Raw genomic sequence first — 17,599 nt, forward strand, 5'->3', positions numbered from 1 at the left:
TGAATATGGACATTTCCATGTAAAATAAATAATATTTCATGCTCACCTGTTGTGCAGTATTTAAGGTGGAACCCCTGGGTCAATGGTTTCAGTTTAAAATCTCTATGAAATAATGAGAGGGGAAAAGGAAAAGGCACACGGCTTCTATAAAATCAATAATTTATTGCACGTTCATCGTATGTTTTAAAAAATAAATTAATTAACAACCATCATAAAGGATAATGACCAGCAAGATCAAAGGCCTTTTTGACACCAAATACCAAATGAACCAGCCACTTGGTTTTTAGCAGCTAACAGACAGATACAGTATTTGCAATATCAGAGAAAGAAAGAAAGAAGAAGAACAAACCACATGGTTATCAAGTGGATGAGATGTCTATATATATATATATATATGTATATCGCTTTGGTAAACTAAAGAGAACCTACTGCAATGATACTTAAATGTTACCAATGGGCAATTTAGACCATCTACAGTAGCTTTCCTGGTGAGTTTACATTTATCTGGTGCATTGCACACACACACACACACGCACACACACTTAAAACACCAACAGCTTCTTAAGATACATTGACCATAGCTTTAGCAAGCAAGGCTCATCCGCAGTGTGTGTTCGTCCTCCGACAGAACAGAGCTTCTACTGGACAATCACAGGGGCACGTTTACAGTACAGACATCCGATAAGAAGATATTATCTCTCAGTCCAAATGTCCTTTAGAGCCATCATGTCAATAATGTCACGATTTACACTTAAGTAACTACATAACATGGTGACACTAGTATATGTATAAGTACATCTTTTAAAAGAAACCCTGTACTAATCATTAGTGCTAAGCCCTTCTAAAAATGAATTCTGGAACCAAAATAGTCAACATTGTGCTACGATAAAGGAACATGACAGGCCTTTCAGTAGAAAAATAACGTCCTGCCCTGGTGGACTTGTCGTATTGGCCCGGCTAGAGTTGAGCTGTGTTTTTTTTTTTTTTAAATCCCTGTACCTGGTAAGGTATAATCTGCTGTTGCATTGGAAGTTATTGCATTAAAGAACCTGACTTATACGACGGGCTGGTGCCATAGGCACAGCTGCAGATATTCATATACCGAGAGATATACGCATGTACAATGAAGGCTTACAGTAAGCAACAAATTACTCCATTACATGGAAGATACACTGCCGGTGAGGGAGCTAAAAGCGCTGGACAATATAATCGTTTGGTTTGCAGAGGTTGGATCGGTAGTGCAAGAACGTCTAAGGAGTAATCTAACACTCGCCACGACGTAAGAAAGCAGCATTTTTTTGTTAATATTTCATATCGTGCGTCGTTTTGGACCTCTGAGGCAAACAACCAATAGAGATCTGTTACAATCACGTCTGAAAAAGTGGGGTCGTCTTACATTCGCGGTCTAGACCAAGAAAATGAATAAATAAATACAATACCGGTAGACGGTGCCAATTACGATATTTCGTAACGTGTTTTAATTAGTCTCCTGATATTCGGGGTCATGTTGTATTCGAACCACTGCGGTAAAACAATCTTCTGGACGGTATACAATGCAGCTTTTTGATGGGTTTCGCAGCTTTAGATGGATGGTGGCGAAGTGTAAATGTGTAGATTGTACCGTTTCAACACAAAACTTGTGCTTCGGACCTTGTCGGACGTTGGGTCCGGCTGATGCCAAATTTTGGTCTAAAACAACGGTCTCAAACTCAAACTGAACCCCCCCCGGATTAGATGGGAAGAAGCATCCTTCTCAAGTTAAGACAGATCCCATGGTTAGAGCCGGAAGGTTGCTACAGGTCTGCTCCACCTCAAGCCACGGCGGGAGACGTGCTCCAGAAGCACCAGTGGCGGCGCGAGTGGTGCTTGTTGAGGACCACGTCCTCCTTCTCCCGCTCCTTCCGGACGCGCTGGTAGTGGTCCTCCTCCTTCAGGTACCACACCGGGGGCCAGCGGTGCTTTTCAAAGTACTCCTGATTCTCTGGAGTGCCAGCGAAGAAAGAAAAAGCGTTTTGAGACGGCCTTGAGGACACAGATTTTCCGAACACCAGATTTCACACTACTGTTGTGCAAGAGAAACACTGCTCGTGTTATTTGCTAATTGCCCCTACCTGGTGATTTGGACTTAATTTCCTTGCGATAATTGGCACAAACGCTGTTATAATGTGTGCAGATGTGATGCAGGCACCAAGCGGCCAGCTGATTAGCATTGTGGAACTGCGGAGGGGGAGATAATGGAACACATGAATAGTCATAAACCACAGAGCATTTCAAATTCAACGTTTTAAAACGAGGAACTGATGACTGCATGCGGGCGCGGGGGGGGGGGGGTTATTCTTTGTCGCCTTTAGCACCTGAGCGAACTCTAAGTAGGTGAGAACCTCTCCGTCGATGTCTTGACCTTCTCGGGACGCCTTCACCAGCTCATTTACGGTGTACTGCTCTGTGGAACAAAGACCGAGACCATTAGCCATTTGCCATTTAAGGAAGGTTTTAGTGAAACGGAGCTGCAAAGTGAATTGGGGCAGGGGGACAGGGACACCGCACCTTCTACCAAACACAGATCTCGGAGACAAAAGCCGGGGGCCGTGCGGCTATAAAAAGAGCAGAGCTGGCGGCCGGCCCGGCGGCCTGGTGTGCTGAGCGGCGCACCCACCTGTCAGAGCGATCAGGCGGGGAAGGCACAGTCTGTTCGCCAGGGCGATGAGCTCCATCGGGTCCAGGTCGGCGGTGGGCGAGAGCTGATTGGTGTAGAGGTACTCCAGCACGGCCTGCATGCACCCCTTACTGGTGTTGGGGAAGGAGACCTGGAGAACGCACGGCCGGGAATTAAAAAAAAACGAGCCACGGCCCGCCCTCCTTTTCTCACACTGCTGCCAGCGTTGGGACTCGGGGACGCTGAGACTCGCTGCCGACGCTGTTCTCTCTGGGTGTTAATAACTGTGAATGCTTGTGTGTATTTCCAGACACACTTGACAAGTTTCAGTGTGAAGAAACCATGACTTTGTGCTGAAAATAGGATTTGTGCACAAAATTGCAAACGCCTAGTTACTAGGGATGCAAAACCAAGCTGCAAAAAGATATTAATCACAGCGGCACATGAAGAGGTATCTTGGTGATGTTCTAACATGCCTTGAAGGTCATTGAAGGATCATTCTTGGCAGATATTACACTAGCAGTGTGCCCCTGCATAGACGTTTGGCCCAAAACCATTTAGCTGCCCTATTGACATGGTACTGATGCACTATCATTACATTTAGAAAAAACTCACACCGTTCATTGTTTAAAAAGAACATTCATGAGGCTTTGCCCTTTTGTTGCACTTTATGTTGTGAATAATGCAGTTATACTGAAGTATTTTGTTGCAGCTGTACTGAAAGTATTTTTATGCTTGCTTTAAATAGGATTGCTTTCATGCATTATCAAATTTCTGGATGGAAGACAACGTTATTCTTGCAGAGGATGTTCAGAGGGAATGTTGGGAAGGGAAATTTTTCAATCACTGACCTCCTACAGTGTCTTTTTCGCTGATCGCAATTTTAATCTGCCTGGAATCAATAGTCAATTCACCTCATAGCAGGGCATTACTAAACCTGTTTAAATCCTGAAATAACACGTTACATAACATGTTTCAGGGCCAGGCTATGCAACCTAGGCTGTGTAGGCAGGTGGGAAAGCCACAGACAAAAATACATATATAACGAAATAAAAATATACAACATGCCAACCGTTGCTGCAGACATGCATGCCAAAAGTAGGTCACCTCTGTGCTAAAATAAAACCGTCCCAATTGTTTCACTGGCATGCCACCCGTGTCATGTTCTAACCATTAGCTCTATTAATCCGTAATAATAACCTAATAATGTCTGTAATATTTGCCCATTAAACTCCAAGGACAGCTTGTATTTTTAAACGATAAGCATTTTTAAGCAAACACGTTGCAATTGCGACATATTTGTGCCACCATTATGTGGTGTCATTTTTAAGTTTTGTCATACAGGCTCTTTAAACACATATAGGATACAGCGGATTTATGAGTTCTGGGTTATTATCATTTCTCGACCATGCACACTGGGTACTGTTGTCAAACTGGTGCTAAACACAGCACTACACGCGGGGGCTTCAAGATTTACACGAACAAGTATATAAAATTAGAGCGATCTACCTGGCATTCAGTAAAAATCTTTTTTCTCATTTTACCCATTTGTTTTTTGACCTTACACTAGAGAACAAGCCCAACTCTTTGTGTGTGGTGCTGCGCTTAGCACTAGTTTGAAAACGGCGCTCGTCGTGTTCTACCCACCACCAGAAATTTTGGTTCCCAAGGTACATTTCAATAAGACTGTTCCCGCTATAATAATGAACCCACATGCATGTGTCCTTGTACGGCTGAAAGTCACATTTATGTATATTTAAGGTACAATTAATGTTAAACGCTACTGTTGTGGCAACAATAATGTGGGCACAGGGTGGCAGTGTTATGTGTGACAGAAGGCGTATTTCCACTAATAGAAATGTTGCGAGTCTCAGAAATTGATTTTTTTATTTGCAGAGGTCAATTGATCTTTTGATGACATATTCTTGGAAAACTAATAGACAGCCATGGCAGGCTTCTGACGTCAACAGGGGCTGATCATTATAACAGTACCTTGGTTTATCTAATCTAGGTTACATAAACTGTGCTGCTGATGGATAATTGAATCTTCGTGACCTTGTAATGTGCATTTTTGCATTGTGCAAAATGGCACAGCCTTCGGCAAACTTTTTCAGCGAGGCTTATATTTGACTCACCTCGTCGTTTGAACTCTCCATGAAAGAGCCGCCGAACAAAGCAGCCATCCAGTCACAGCTGGATATCAGCAAAGGCTTGTGAGCACTGATGGTACCATCATCCAGCCTGAATACAACATCTGCAAGGAGCATCAAACAGCAAGTCTGTAAGACGACACTCCTAATTGGCAGCAGTTGCCAAAAAATGCTGAACAATTGCATTAACCTCACCTGTAAAATTATTCTTGGCCAGGCATTCTTTAATCCGGTTGGCTTTTCTCACGTGGAATGCTTTGGTGATTTCCTGATTCATGAAGCCCTCTTTATTCATAATGTTCTCCACCATCATCCTCAGGTCGAAGACTTCCAGGATCTCGGCAATCTGGGCGATCTTCATCAAGTCCTTCTCCCCCTCGTCCAGTTCTCCTGTGTAGAGGAAACGCACCACGGCGCTGAAGGGACCCAGCTGGATGGAGTAGTCCATCTTCACCACGGTCATGGGCGCCACTGTGCCCGTCACAGGATTGGCCACGGTCTCGCAGTGGATGCTGTAGAACGCTTTGCTCCAGGAGGCAAGCGAGAGCTTGGTGCGACGGTGCTTGCCGCTGAAGCTGACCATTCGTAGGGTCCCATCGCTCTTGGAAGCTCGCAGAGAGCAGGGGGACAAGTTTGGCGTTGTCACCATCTCTTCGTCCGTATCAAGGCTGAGCGTACGCATGAGGTAAGAGTCTCGGCCAGGTCGCCGCTCCGTCACCACCAGGCACTGAGCCTCGTCAGGGAGCTCCATCTGGAAGAGGTCGTAGAACTTTGAGGAGGATGTGGCCAGGTAGATCTTGTGGGCAAAGACTCGGACGTGGTCCTGCAAGATGAACATGACATCGGCACACAGGGGGCTGTCCAGCAGCATCTGTGGCCCCTCCCTGTTGTTCGGAGGACACTCTGGAATTTTGATGAGTGGTGGTGGGGCTTTGGGTGGCAGGAATGGGGCTTGCAACAATGGCTTCTGGACCTTGCGCAGATGGGACTTCCAGAACTGCAGATGGCGCCGGGAGATGAGAGCAGCACGGATGGCATTGTCAAAGATGTCCTTGATGCCAAACTGGTCAAAGACACTTGTCTCATAGTAGGGAATGCCAAGCTCTTTGGCAACTTCTCTACCACTTTCTGGTGGCAAAATGTCCCCAGGTTTAATGGGTCTAAATGAGAGGACATAAAAATGTCAGTTGCTAATATAGAATTATTATGTTGGTTCTACTGGTTACCATAGTTAAAATTGCCGTAGTAAAATGCCAACCATGTTAAAATTAGCATTATGGCCTCATCCACAGACATTCAAAATGAATACGCCTGTTTGCTGTATTTTCTTAGCCGTTTTACTGGCCTTGTTAACACTGTTAAACGTTTAGCTGGATTTTGGCAGAAATTGACGCGAACAAAAATGTTGCATGAAGCGTTTGTTTGACGTCATCCAACTGCGCAGCCGACTAAACGCTGGTGCTGAATGCCCATGCTTGGTCCAGATGTCAAGTCAAGGTTCTAGTCAAGGTTTTGCTAATTTTTCAATTGCAGTGGCCTGTACGCTTAACAAAGTGGGAATTTTTTTAGTGAAATGCTAGGTAATACCCTATTGCCATTTGCAGAATTCACACCACACCACATGGGCAAACCTGGTTTACTTGCTCCAGTTAGTAGTTGTGGCTATTGCCAGCTTTGAAAATAATATGCAAAATAAGCAATCTCTCAAAATGAAAATGCGTTGGCTAATATGTCAGAATAAATGCAGGTTAAGCTGGCTATGCAGTCATGAGTGAGAACATCAATTGGTTACCACTCGTGTGCTCCCTGCACGGCATACACGCCCACCCTCAAGCAGTGACACTTCTCAACTATTTTGATGCATTAAGTATTAATTACGTTTTACAGCTAGATTTTCCATTCATGGTTACTGGCTATTGCAAATCCAAGTTAAATTATTATGTTAGGCGCATATTATAAACAAATAATTTTTCTCCGTTTTTCTCAGAATCACTGCAATATGTGTGGTGTCAGAAACGGCAGGGATGACGGATACCTGGCTAGTGGCCGTCTGGCCCGATTGACGGCCTCCAAATCAGCATAGCGCAGGTCCAGCTGGCATCCCACTAGAATGACAGGTGTCCTTGGACAGAAGTGCTTGATCTCCATGTACCACATGGTTTTGACGTGGTGGAGGGAGTTGGGGTTGGCGATGGAGAAGCATAACACTACCACATCAGACCTTGGCACAAAACAACAAAAAAAAAGGAACAGGATGTTACGCAGATTTGCTGACGCCGTCTGGCTGCAGCCGAGCAAGATGACAAAGGGGCAAGGCAACGTTGTACACAGCATGCTAACAAATGTCCAGCAAAGAGTGTTGAACAGCACAAGGCGCCAAGCGGTATCCGTAGCAACACCACAGTCCTGCAGGTGCCTGGTGGTCATGCATTGGTTGATCCCACTTTCTCAATGCCAGCCGGGTGATGGCTGTCACATTGACCTCTAGATGGGTTGTGAAAAGATTGCCTTTGGTTTTAATGCCCACACCTCCTTGAGGGTCCGACTGTCACAACTTTGAATGTCTTTGGCAATACTTTTTCAAGCGGCCTTAGTAGAGACCATTCTTGTAAAAAAACAAAAAAAAAAAAAAACGAATAAACGAACAAAAAGGAAACAGAAGGAGGACATGCAGACATATGGACACATCACTAGCATACCTTTCCATAGTGAGGTTAGTACACTGTCTGCACTGAGGGCCACATTGGTCACCACACAAAAGAACGTCAACAAATGTATGGTCACTCATTTGTCATCGGCACAAAAAAAAGGAGTCGTGCACCACTCGCTGGCAAAGGGGCAAGCAAACAGACGCCGCTACCACACCCACGCAGGAACTGGAATTCGCCGGCGGTCAAGAATGAAGATGCGTAAAAGCCTCGGCTGGGAGGAGGAAGCTACTCAGCTTGAGCACTTACAGGTTCCTCCAATCCCTCCTGCTTAAAGATCACAGGAGGCCCTACAAACAGAAACAGGAACATGACAGCACGACATTTTGCCTTGAAGAACAAGTCGAAATTCACACCGTTCCGCTCGACTATGGGCCTCGACGGCGCATCCTGGAACTGCTGACCAAGACCTTCCGTTCCCCACAACGGAATCGCTTCACTGGACCCGCGGGTCAAAGAGTGAAACCGTGTGAAATCAGCCGTGCACTTTATCTTGGAGACAAGCAGGCCGCGTTCAAAGATCAGAGAAATCGATATGACACCGTACTCGACTCTTTAGGAAATATTTGTGTACCAGTGATTTAAGCGTAGATGTTGTGTTATGGGTGAGCACAGAAAGTGCTAGAAGAGTTGTGCAAAGCCCCGCCAGAAAACAAAAAAAGAAACATTTGGCCTCATTTTAAGATTCAGTATTGGTTTTTACGGTAAGAATTAAAGAAAACTTTATACAATCAATATTCAGCTCAGTCCAAGATCATTTGTATGCGTCTTTTAATTTGTTTTCATAGAAATCACATCAGGTACTTTTGTACTTTAAATAATAGTTACAGCCGATGCCACGGGGTCCAATTTCCATCGCAGAGCACAATACGCAACACCGCCCCGGCACAAAATGCATATTTCACGTCGCAAAGCATAATGTGTAAAGTCATTTTCACGCCCAGGTCAAATGTCTCACTTCCCATCGCAAGGTTTGGAGTTCGAGTTTCAGATTTTTTCAATAAAAAAAAAAAAATGTAAGAAGTGGGGTGTCACTTACTCACAGTTATTGCAACACGAGTCGACTGAAAGGTTGAAGGGCGCAAGGACGGCGCGCATGGCTCTGTTGCGCGTGTGGGTGAAGTGGGGCGTGTCTTTTACAAATTTGTTACTGCACCATACACTAAATCAAGATGGAAACGTTCTCTAATTGCCTCTCAGGGCTCTGGGCGCTTTTTTTTTTGTTGAGTTCTTCATGACCTCGGTGCAATTTTTTTTTTTTTTTTTAACGAACAGGATCCTACTGGCGACATGACGGATTTTCCCTTCCACGTTTTCACAAACTCCTCGGGCAGCACATGACAGTTACACTTCCACAGAGGTATGAAGTGGCCACACATCGCACACCAGTCGACAGGTTGCAAAGACATGAAGATGAGATTCATGGTCGGATTTCATGGAAACTGGAAAGAAGTGGAACTTTCCAGAAAGAAAAAGACAAAACCAAACGAGCAAAAAAAAAAAAAAAAAAAAAAAAAACCATGTTGACCGGTTACCTGATTTGCATGACATCAATAGGAGGAAAATAAATGTCTGTTGTCAATGCAAATCGTTGGAGGAGGTCGGGTTATTTTGTGTTATTTTTGCACACAACCTGTCCATTTTTGTGCCAGGCCGATATTTAATCATTCTGAAAAGTGTCTTCTGAGCTCCGGCTATACCCCAAAACGAATATCTACAGTCTGCGAAAGGCCACGCTTACCTCCCGTAGGCGAACCGCCGGTCTTTGTGGTGGTCTCCGAACGTGTCCCAGAGCCGGAGGGACACACTCACCTCGTCCACCACATCCCGGGAGCGTTCCAAGACCTAAATCCAGAGCGGAGAATCAGTGACACGCGCGTCATACGTAGCGCCGCTCTGCTAATATTGAATCCACAGTCTGATCATCACTTGAGAACAATACGCGAGTTCCAAATTTGCATTATCTGACACAAGTACATTTCCTCTTTTTTTGATGTTGATTGTAAATGTTCCTTCACCTCTTGACACACTCGGTACTGATCGATGGCCCAGACCGTGGGCACGTGGGTCGCCAGGAGCTGGTACTGGGTGAGCGTCGTGTTGCACGCCCGGGCACAAATGAGGCGGGTCTTTCCAACAGCGTTGTCTCCCACGACTACACACTTGATGGTCTCTACGTTTGGCCGTTCGTAATCCATATCGTCCACCAGTTGCCTTTGTACAAAGAACAAACACACATTCGCACCTTTTAGTGCCGATAAAGCAGAACGGCGTCTTCTGGTCAAAGGACGGTACCCCAAAATATTTCTATGTTTACATTGCATCATATGGGAATAAATACATTTCCCACAAAGATAACGGATAACAACTTAATTACGCCAGAAAAGAAGTGTTTACGTGACATAACAATAATGAGGATATTCAAATATTGTATCAATGTATCGTCCAGCCCCATTTAAACTAATTTGATATCATAGCATGTGGCAATAAGCATGTAAGTCGTCTAGGAAATCATCGATTATCATGCATTACTGGATTCAGCACGGCCTACGATGTCACAATTATTGATGTTTCAAAGTATCCTTCGAGTTCTGTGGGTCTTAAGTTTCTTTCTCAGCCCCGCCATCGATACTCCGTCTAATTTTATTCCTGCCAAGCCGCGCACCCGACCAGTGGCCAACACAGGAGGATGCACAGTCACAGCGGCAACAAGAGAGGGGCAAAGAGGGGCATCGTGGGTCACTGAGACGTGCGGCCAAGGTACCCGCGATCCAGGCAGCCAGTTCCAGTTACAACCACCCCAGAGCGGCCGGATGTCAATAGAGAGAGCTGTGCTGATCACGAGTGGTTTGATTAAATTGATGCATTTTGCACCCAACCGGGCTCCGGGGAGCCGCTCCGAGTTCGCCACCGACTTGGTAACAGTTAGACACAGGCCGGAGTGCAGAAGACGCCCACTTCACACTCCTATACATAAATAACAGCTGTATTGCACCATCAGTTCCATTTATAATAGATCAAAACGCAGCAACAACTTGCATTAAGAAACAATGCAATGCACTGTCAAATTCTATATATATATGTATAGAATAAAAAAACTAAATAGAAAAAAAACATTATTTAACAAAAAGTTCTGTCGTTATGTAACAGACACAGCAGCGCGCAAATCTCTTCCTGCATGGATGATTTTTTTTTTTTTTTTTTTTTTTTTTGGCGTTATTCTTTGTCTCCGGTGCAGGAACAAAAGCGCGCCCGAGGCCGGAGGGCCGGCGCCGGGGAGCGGGCGCAGGGTGTAGATCCAGGCACCTACCGTCCTTCTCCTCGGACCGGGAATAAAACACGCAGCTTCCTCAGCAACCGCGCATCGCGTCGCTAGCCACGCACGCAGCGCGGGGTCATCCCGCACAAAAAAAAAAAAAAAGAGGAAGAGGAAGAAGAAGAGGAAGAATCGCGGAAACGAACGAAGGCAGGCGACTAACTAACTGCGCTGGGAGCGGAGCGGAAAGGGCTCCCGACGGCGTCCGGGTCTCGTCCGCGCCGCGTCCGCAGCCACGCAGCCACGCAACCACGCAGCGGCTGCAGCTTCCAGCGTGACGTCAGCGGCCCTGGTCTATTAATAGCCGGGCGTACGGTTTCATTCAGGAAAACAGGGCTCCGTGCGGCCGCGGTGCCTTTTATATCCAGGCGTCGCGTTTAAAATAATAATAAAAAAAGAAACGTATTTGCACCCGCGTTGCCTTTAGAACGTGTACTTCTAGTTAAATAATAATAAAAAAAAAACCTGCATGGACCAGTATAAACCACGTTGTTCCCAAAACACCATAAAACCATGCAGGTCACCAACGGAACCCTACTGACAAAGCAGTTGCATTGCGTCTGTTTTTGAATAATGATGAAACCAGCATAAAAAATACATACATACATACATATATGTATTATATATATATATACACACACACGTACATACATAAAGTACATATTACACCCAGTTTCCCTATTTTTCCGTGCGTCCTGGCACGTCCTGGGCGGTTTATTTGACGTTGCTTGCCTCAACTCTGAACTGTCAAGTGTCAGAAAATGAAATTATGGCAGGTTATTGACGTCACGTTCCATTGGCCCTGCACCTTAAAGCCGTACTACGCCATTACTGTTCCTGAATGAGCTCGAATACAGAAATTGCATTAAAAAAAAAATGCACAATTTGACAATGATGTGCTGCAGAACGTCTGGCCGTTCGTAAATGTGTCCGTCAGGTCGTATATTTCGGTCCGTCTGTGTACTGTGTCTGAGGGGGGAAAGGGTAATTTTGTCTGACCCATAAAAAAGCTCCTGTAGGGCTTGGTTTCTCTCTCTCTCTCTCTCTCACACACACACACACACACACAACTTTAGGCAGGGTGTGTGCGGAGGATGAAAGGCAGCCTTCTCTGCTTGACGGCCTGTTAATGACCGTCTGGTTGCTAAACCGCGGCCCTAAATGGGGCAATTGCAATCACTTTAATGACACTCAAAATCTTACATAAGAGAAGGGAACGGGACGGAAAGGCCAAAGCCAAGGGCAGACCGGCTCTTTTTTATTGTGGCAGGTAGTCCTGCACAACGCGTGTGCGAGCTTTCGTGGATTTGTTACCGTGGACGGGCATCCGATGGGCCGCCTTCAGAAACCTGGACGTTTTTTTTGGTGGGGGGGTTTGTGCCCGTTGTTTGCGAGACAGCGGGAGGACGAACTTCGTGTCCTTCTGCCCGAGATTAGATATGCCTGACAAAGGCGCGACGCCCCCTTCTGCCTGGCCGGGCCGCGTCTCGCCAATGGCCGCGTCTGGCCTCGCCGTATCAGCGCTTTGTGGCACATCGGCAGTTTCCTGCTGCTCTTGAGTCGACTTCGAAGAGGAGATGTCGCGGGAGGCTCCGTTCCGCCGTGTCCTCGCGGCGTCGATGGGCGGGACACAGGATCAGATGCGAGCGTGGCTGGAACCGAAGGGCCCAAAATGCCGGCCGCCCTCAGGAGTTATATTTATGGCCCCGATCAGGGCTGATCCTTTTGTTTGTCCACCTGACACACAGGCGGGATGAGCGCGAAGTCACCGCCGACTGTAAACAAGATTACCGGGCGTCGCCTCTCCGCCAGAACCCGACCCAGGGGCGTAGTTGCCACCATTTCACATTTAACCGATGCAAATCGCACGCTTGATTTCTGGTTCTTTTTTTTTTTGTTTCTTTTGCATGTGTTGTGTTGTTTGCTCTGCTTTTCTCCGCGGCAGACCGTTTTACAGATGACCCGAGAGACGTCAGTCAGGATAAGCCGGCCCGGGGTTGTGGGAAACCTTTAATCTTTTAAAGCCCTTGACGGGCAGACGTGCTTGGCAGGTGCATGTGCTAATCATCCATTAGCCAGTGGGCTGCTAGCGCCTCTCCGCCGACTGGTGGGGCGCTTATCATGGGTACCCAGCACATCCCATCTACGGGTACATTATAGAGCACCTTCTGCTTAGCAGGTTATACATTGCTCTATAAAGTAAAGTGAAGGTATTGTCACATGTGATACACAGCACACGGTGCACACAGTGAAATTTGTCCTCTGCATTTAACCCATCACCCTGAGTGAGCAGTGGGCAGCCATGACAGGCGCCCGGGGAGCAGTGTGTGGGGACAGTGCTTTGCTCAGTGGCACCTCAGGGATTTGAACCGACAACCTTCTGATTACGGGGCCGCTTCCTTAAACGCTAGGCCACCACTTCCCCTATAAGGACTCTTATTAGGAAACTCTTCCGTTTTTCTTCTATTGGGTGGTTTGTGTGGCCTATGTCAGCAGCCTAACATGGGTGGTAGGAGCCTAGTGGGTAACACACTCGCCTATGAACCAGAAGACCCAGGTTCGAACCCCACTCACTACCATCGTGTCCCTGAGCAAGTGTCCCTGAGTGTCTCCAGGGGGGGGGGGACTGTCCCTGTAACTACTGATTGTAAGTCGCTCTGGATAAGGGCGTCTGGTAAATGCTGTAAATGTAAATGTAAATGTAACAGTAAATAGTGATACAGCAGGACGACATTGCTAACTATGATCTCGTTAAATAGAACTGTTTAGGCAAGGGCCCTTATCTGTGTTTATTTTAAATAGCCATAATGCCAATACCAAATGTGGCCTAATAAGAAAACAACTTGAATCAAATAAATAATAGATTTTTGTAGATGGCTGAGACATTGCCTGCTTGGAAGAGGTGTGCGGTGCGAACAGTTTGTGAAAAGGTTCGAATTTGAAACAGCGCCAGATCTGCGGCCAGTGGCCAAAGACGGATATTACACGTACACGTGCAACATTGACCTGAGTAACTATCTGAAAAAATAAAACACTTTTTACTTTTACTTGAGTATATTTATGAACTCTACTCTTGCTTCGCTACTTTGGGCAAAACTCGACTCATTCATTTTTTAAAACAATTTATTTGCTTTATTTTGGCCAGACATGCAGCCAACTTCTCCATGACCACACACAAACCAGAATAAAAAATGGCAGATGCAACTGTCTCCAGTGCTAAAATCAAAAGTTACAGAATACAGAATCCCTTTCATATTATGAAACTAGAAAATGTCCAAAGTATGACATGATGAATAAAAAAGAGGCTGATATATAATATTAAAATGAAATAACTGAACACATTTGGATATACAGCTCCTTATTGTGAAATATATTACGTATTATTGGAAATTTATTATTTCATGGTCATTGCATTATCTTTTAGTTTTTGTAAACATTTTGTTAAACTAAGTAGACTTCAACACATTTCTCAGCATGATTGTTTAGCTGTTTTATTTAATACACATACAATTAGCATGTATAAAATAGTTTGTATACTCGGATTTACTCAATTAATTTCTATGATTAATTTTATTAGGAAATTCCAGAATTAGCGCATTTATAATTTTTCTGTCTGAATACATTACTACATTTCCAGAAAGTGAGATGCTACAGTTAATCAGCACTCGAGTAGTTTTATCATGTCATGCCACGGGGGTGAAGGAGGCACAAACGCTCGGCATCAGGAAAACATGTGAAAATTGTATGATGGCCTGAAACAAAAAAACAGTAACCCGAACAGCAGCGAAACATCTACAATGCAGGAGAAGGGAGTGAGGGAGAAAACCAACTTATTAGAACACGTGTGTGTACGTGACTGGCAGCACCTGGCTAGCCCAGGGCTGCCTTGGTGTCACATAACACTACATAACTTTGTAGTCCTACTTGAGTACTTTTTACACTACGGCATTTATCAGACACCCTTATCCAGAGTGACTTTAAATCAGTAGTGGCAGGGACAAGTCCCCCCGGAGACGCTCAGGGTTAAGTGTCTTGCTCAGGGACACAGTTGAATGACTACTTATCAATTGTACTTGAGTATTTAGTATTTTGGGGTAACACTACTCATATGTGAGTACATTTTTGGCTGCTCTACCCACCTCTGTAAAAACATTTTAATATATTGCTGTACTGGAGCTTTTCCATTTAAGAACAACTGTTGCTGGGTGATATCTTTAAAAAATGCATTACTAAAAAGCATTAATTACAATATTCTGTTTGTGCCTATTGTTAAGGGAATGGGCCCTATTTTGGGGAGGTGAAAACCACACTGCTTTTGTATCTTCGTCAAATAAAAAAAAAAAACCCTCACTCTTTGCAACAGTTCCCCAGTGGTTGCCATGGCAACATTAAACACAGTCCTTGTTTTGGCAAGTCACCTAGACGTCTGTTGTAGGCCGAGCCGTCACAATATTCTCATCTCAGCAGAGACTGGGAATGATTCCTTCCCTTCTCCCGATTTTCCCCCATGCCACTTTTTATTTTGATCACACTAATCATTTGTTGAAGGATCCGCCAAGGTGCCAACTGAGCAAAGCACCGTCCCCACACACAGCTGCCCACTGCTCACCAAGGGTGATGGTTAAAAGCAGAGGACACATTTTTGTGTCTGTGTATGACTTTCATTATGTATAATTTAAGCAAGTGACAGCGGTTTAAGGTTGATTTAAGGATACAGGACTATATTATCTGATAATCCCTGACAAGATTACACCACATACATTCATCTGCATCGCTCAGTGACTTTGTGTGTGTGTGTATAAGTGTGTTAGAGAAAGAGGACAGAAAAAAATCGGGGGGGAAAAAAACTCGCCTACTCGACTGTTCCTACAGACTTAAAAACACAATCTTATTTTTGAGAGGAAATTAAAGACAAACAGACTCCAACCTGTGATGCATCGGAGTCCACGAAATAAACAGATGGCCCAGAACTGAGCTACTTGTAATCAGCCTCTGCAAAATCTGTCCAGATAACCATGTTACATAATGTGGCTATGTGAGAAAGAGCACATTTGCACAAAATACAAAGAACCAAAAAAAAAAAAAACAGAAAGAAAATTTACCCTTTATCTGTTTGTCAGTCTCCAATCTGGTCGCTGGGAACCTGGATCCCAATAATGGACCCATGCCTGTTGGCCAGACCAGGTTAAAGGTCAGATTCAACTTAATGCTGGTTTTTATTCCGACTTCAAAGTCTGTGAGTGATGTGAATTGATGGAAATTCACACTTCTGGAAATAGGGCTAGTGAAGGTTACACAAAACCATTCCCACATTTGAAATACAGAGCAAAAAGAGCGGCAGATGTGCCCAAGGGACGTTGCAATATTCAGTTACTGTCAGCCAGGGGACAAAGAGACGGGCCACTTGATGCTGGCTATTCATAGGCAAGCCACAGTGTAGTCATTTTGAATTTCCATGACTCAGACCGGGTCGCTTTTCTTAGGTAGAGCCGGGAGACAATGCCTATGGTGTTTATGTGACTTTCATGCACCTCTTTGGATGTCTTTCTACAGCAAAAACAAAAATTCAAACCAGTTATTATAAAAGCAGACGCGTCCACAAACTCAGTAATTAATCTGATAATATTGACTTACATCATCTGCCGGGCACAACTATTTATGTAATGGCACAAACAGTGTCAAATGTTTTTTTCCGATGCCATTTAAGACGTTGTGCGTGGGGCATGTCGCAGCAATTATGGCTCCAGGATTTACATAAATAAACAAAAAATGAGAAGCGGCTATGGTTATCTGTCCAGGTTGGAGAGGAGGACTTAACTACTCTCCGAGCCCTTTTTGTTGGCGTGCAGTTATTTGCGACACCAAGAAGGGGAATGTTTTTATATTACAACATTTCAAATGGGAGGAGCCTGTAGACATGATTGACAGGTCTCACACACACTCCTTGTGAACTAGTGAATGTGACATTTAGCAAGATGAAAATGCTATCAACGTAAGCTAGCTATAAATACAAAAAAAAAAAAAAACGATGGTTGCTGGGATCGTGAGGTGCAGGTTTTCTTGATTTCAGTGCATTTTCACTGAAAATGTTGGTTAAGTTCTGATCTATTTGTCCCCTGGATTGATCTTGAGACAGAACTAGACGTCCTTTTTGAGCATCAGTGTTCACTGTGGATCTTAATAACTTTCTCATGTTAATAACTATCTGACATGACAGAAAGATGATATGATAGCTGCATTGCATAAGTAAGACTGATTACACAGTGACCAGATATTTCTGTAAGGTTCAGATAAAGCACATGCACATTTAGTCCTTCTGTAATAAGACGCCACCTAGTGTCAAAAAATGAAATGGCAGATAATACTACCAGTATTTCAGACAAGCTGGGTATCAGTTATTAACAATGAATTAACATTTTCGCACAGAAATACAAATCATAATGAGTTTTCAAGACTCGGAATCAAAAGACAAATCAAAAACAGACCAAACATATGCTTGTACGCAATATATAGAAATCTAATGGTAAAACATATTGCAATAAATTGTTGTCTAATTGTCATCTAGCTATCAGATCCAAACATACTGAAAATAATATTATTAAATGCTAAACGGAGGCATTGTGGAGTCTGCTGACTATGGGAAGCATTGATTTCCTGCGGAGGTTGGTGACTTAAAAGTGCTCCGCTGTGGAGGTCAGGACAAATGTTGGAAATTAATGGTATTTTAATTTTTATTGAAATTTATTGTAAACAACCTTGACATAATAAT

At 44.5% G+C, this 17,599-nt stretch overlaps 1 protein-coding gene across 6 annotated transcripts; it reads right to left on the bottom strand.

Annotated features, from left to right (window-relative positions):
• Positions 1–142: 142 nt before the first annotated feature.
• Positions 143–11,101, bottom strand: rhobtb1 (Rho related BTB domain containing 1). 6 transcript variants are annotated; one of them, XM_028963681.1, is made up of 10 exons: positions 9,533–9,554; positions 9,256–9,359; positions 7,764–7,804; positions 6,842–7,027; positions 5,002–5,966; positions 4,792–4,910; positions 2,657–2,807; positions 2,355–2,443; positions 2,112–2,217; positions 143–1,981 (listed from the first exon to the last, which is right to left on the bottom strand). In XM_028963681.1, the coding sequence occupies exons 4-10, from the start codon at positions 6,961–6,963 to the stop codon at positions 1,812–1,814; spliced, it is 1,722 nt and encodes a 573-aa protein (XP_028819514.1). In that variant the 5' UTR covers positions 6,964–7,027; positions 7,764–7,804; positions 9,256–9,359; positions 9,533–9,554; the 3' UTR covers positions 143–1,811. The 6 variants fall into 6 exon arrangements, with proteins under 6 accessions (XP_028819514.1, XP_028819497.1, XP_028819473.1 ...); XM_028963664.1 differs by having other exon boundaries at positions 7,506–7,804; XM_028963655.1 differs by lacking the exon at positions 7,764–7,804 and adding an exon at positions 10,998–11,101 and having other exon boundaries at positions 1,812–1,981; positions 9,533–9,728.
• Between the last annotated feature and the right edge of the window lie 6,498 nt (positions 11,102–17,599).

The sequence above is a fragment of the Denticeps clupeoides genome, chromosome 2 (assembly GCF_900700375.1).
Source record: "Denticeps clupeoides chromosome 2, fDenClu1.1, whole genome shotgun sequence".
In the NCBI taxonomy this organism is placed as follows: domain Eukaryota; kingdom Metazoa; phylum Chordata; class Actinopteri; order Clupeiformes; family Denticipitidae; genus Denticeps; species Denticeps clupeoides.

Coding starts and splice junctions, on each gene's coding strand:
- rhobtb1 (XM_028963640.1), bottom strand. CDS start 9,841: ATGATGCAATGTAAACATAGAAATATTTTGGGGTACCGTCCTTTGACC. Junction 5,967..6,841: donor GCCAGACGGCCACTAGCCAG/GTATCCGTCATC, acceptor CCTCTCATTTAG/ACCCATTAAACCTGGGGACA. Junction 4,911..5,001: donor GGCCAAGAATAATTTTACAG/GTGAGGTTAATG, acceptor TGCTCCTTGCAG/ATGTTGTATTCAGGCTGGAT.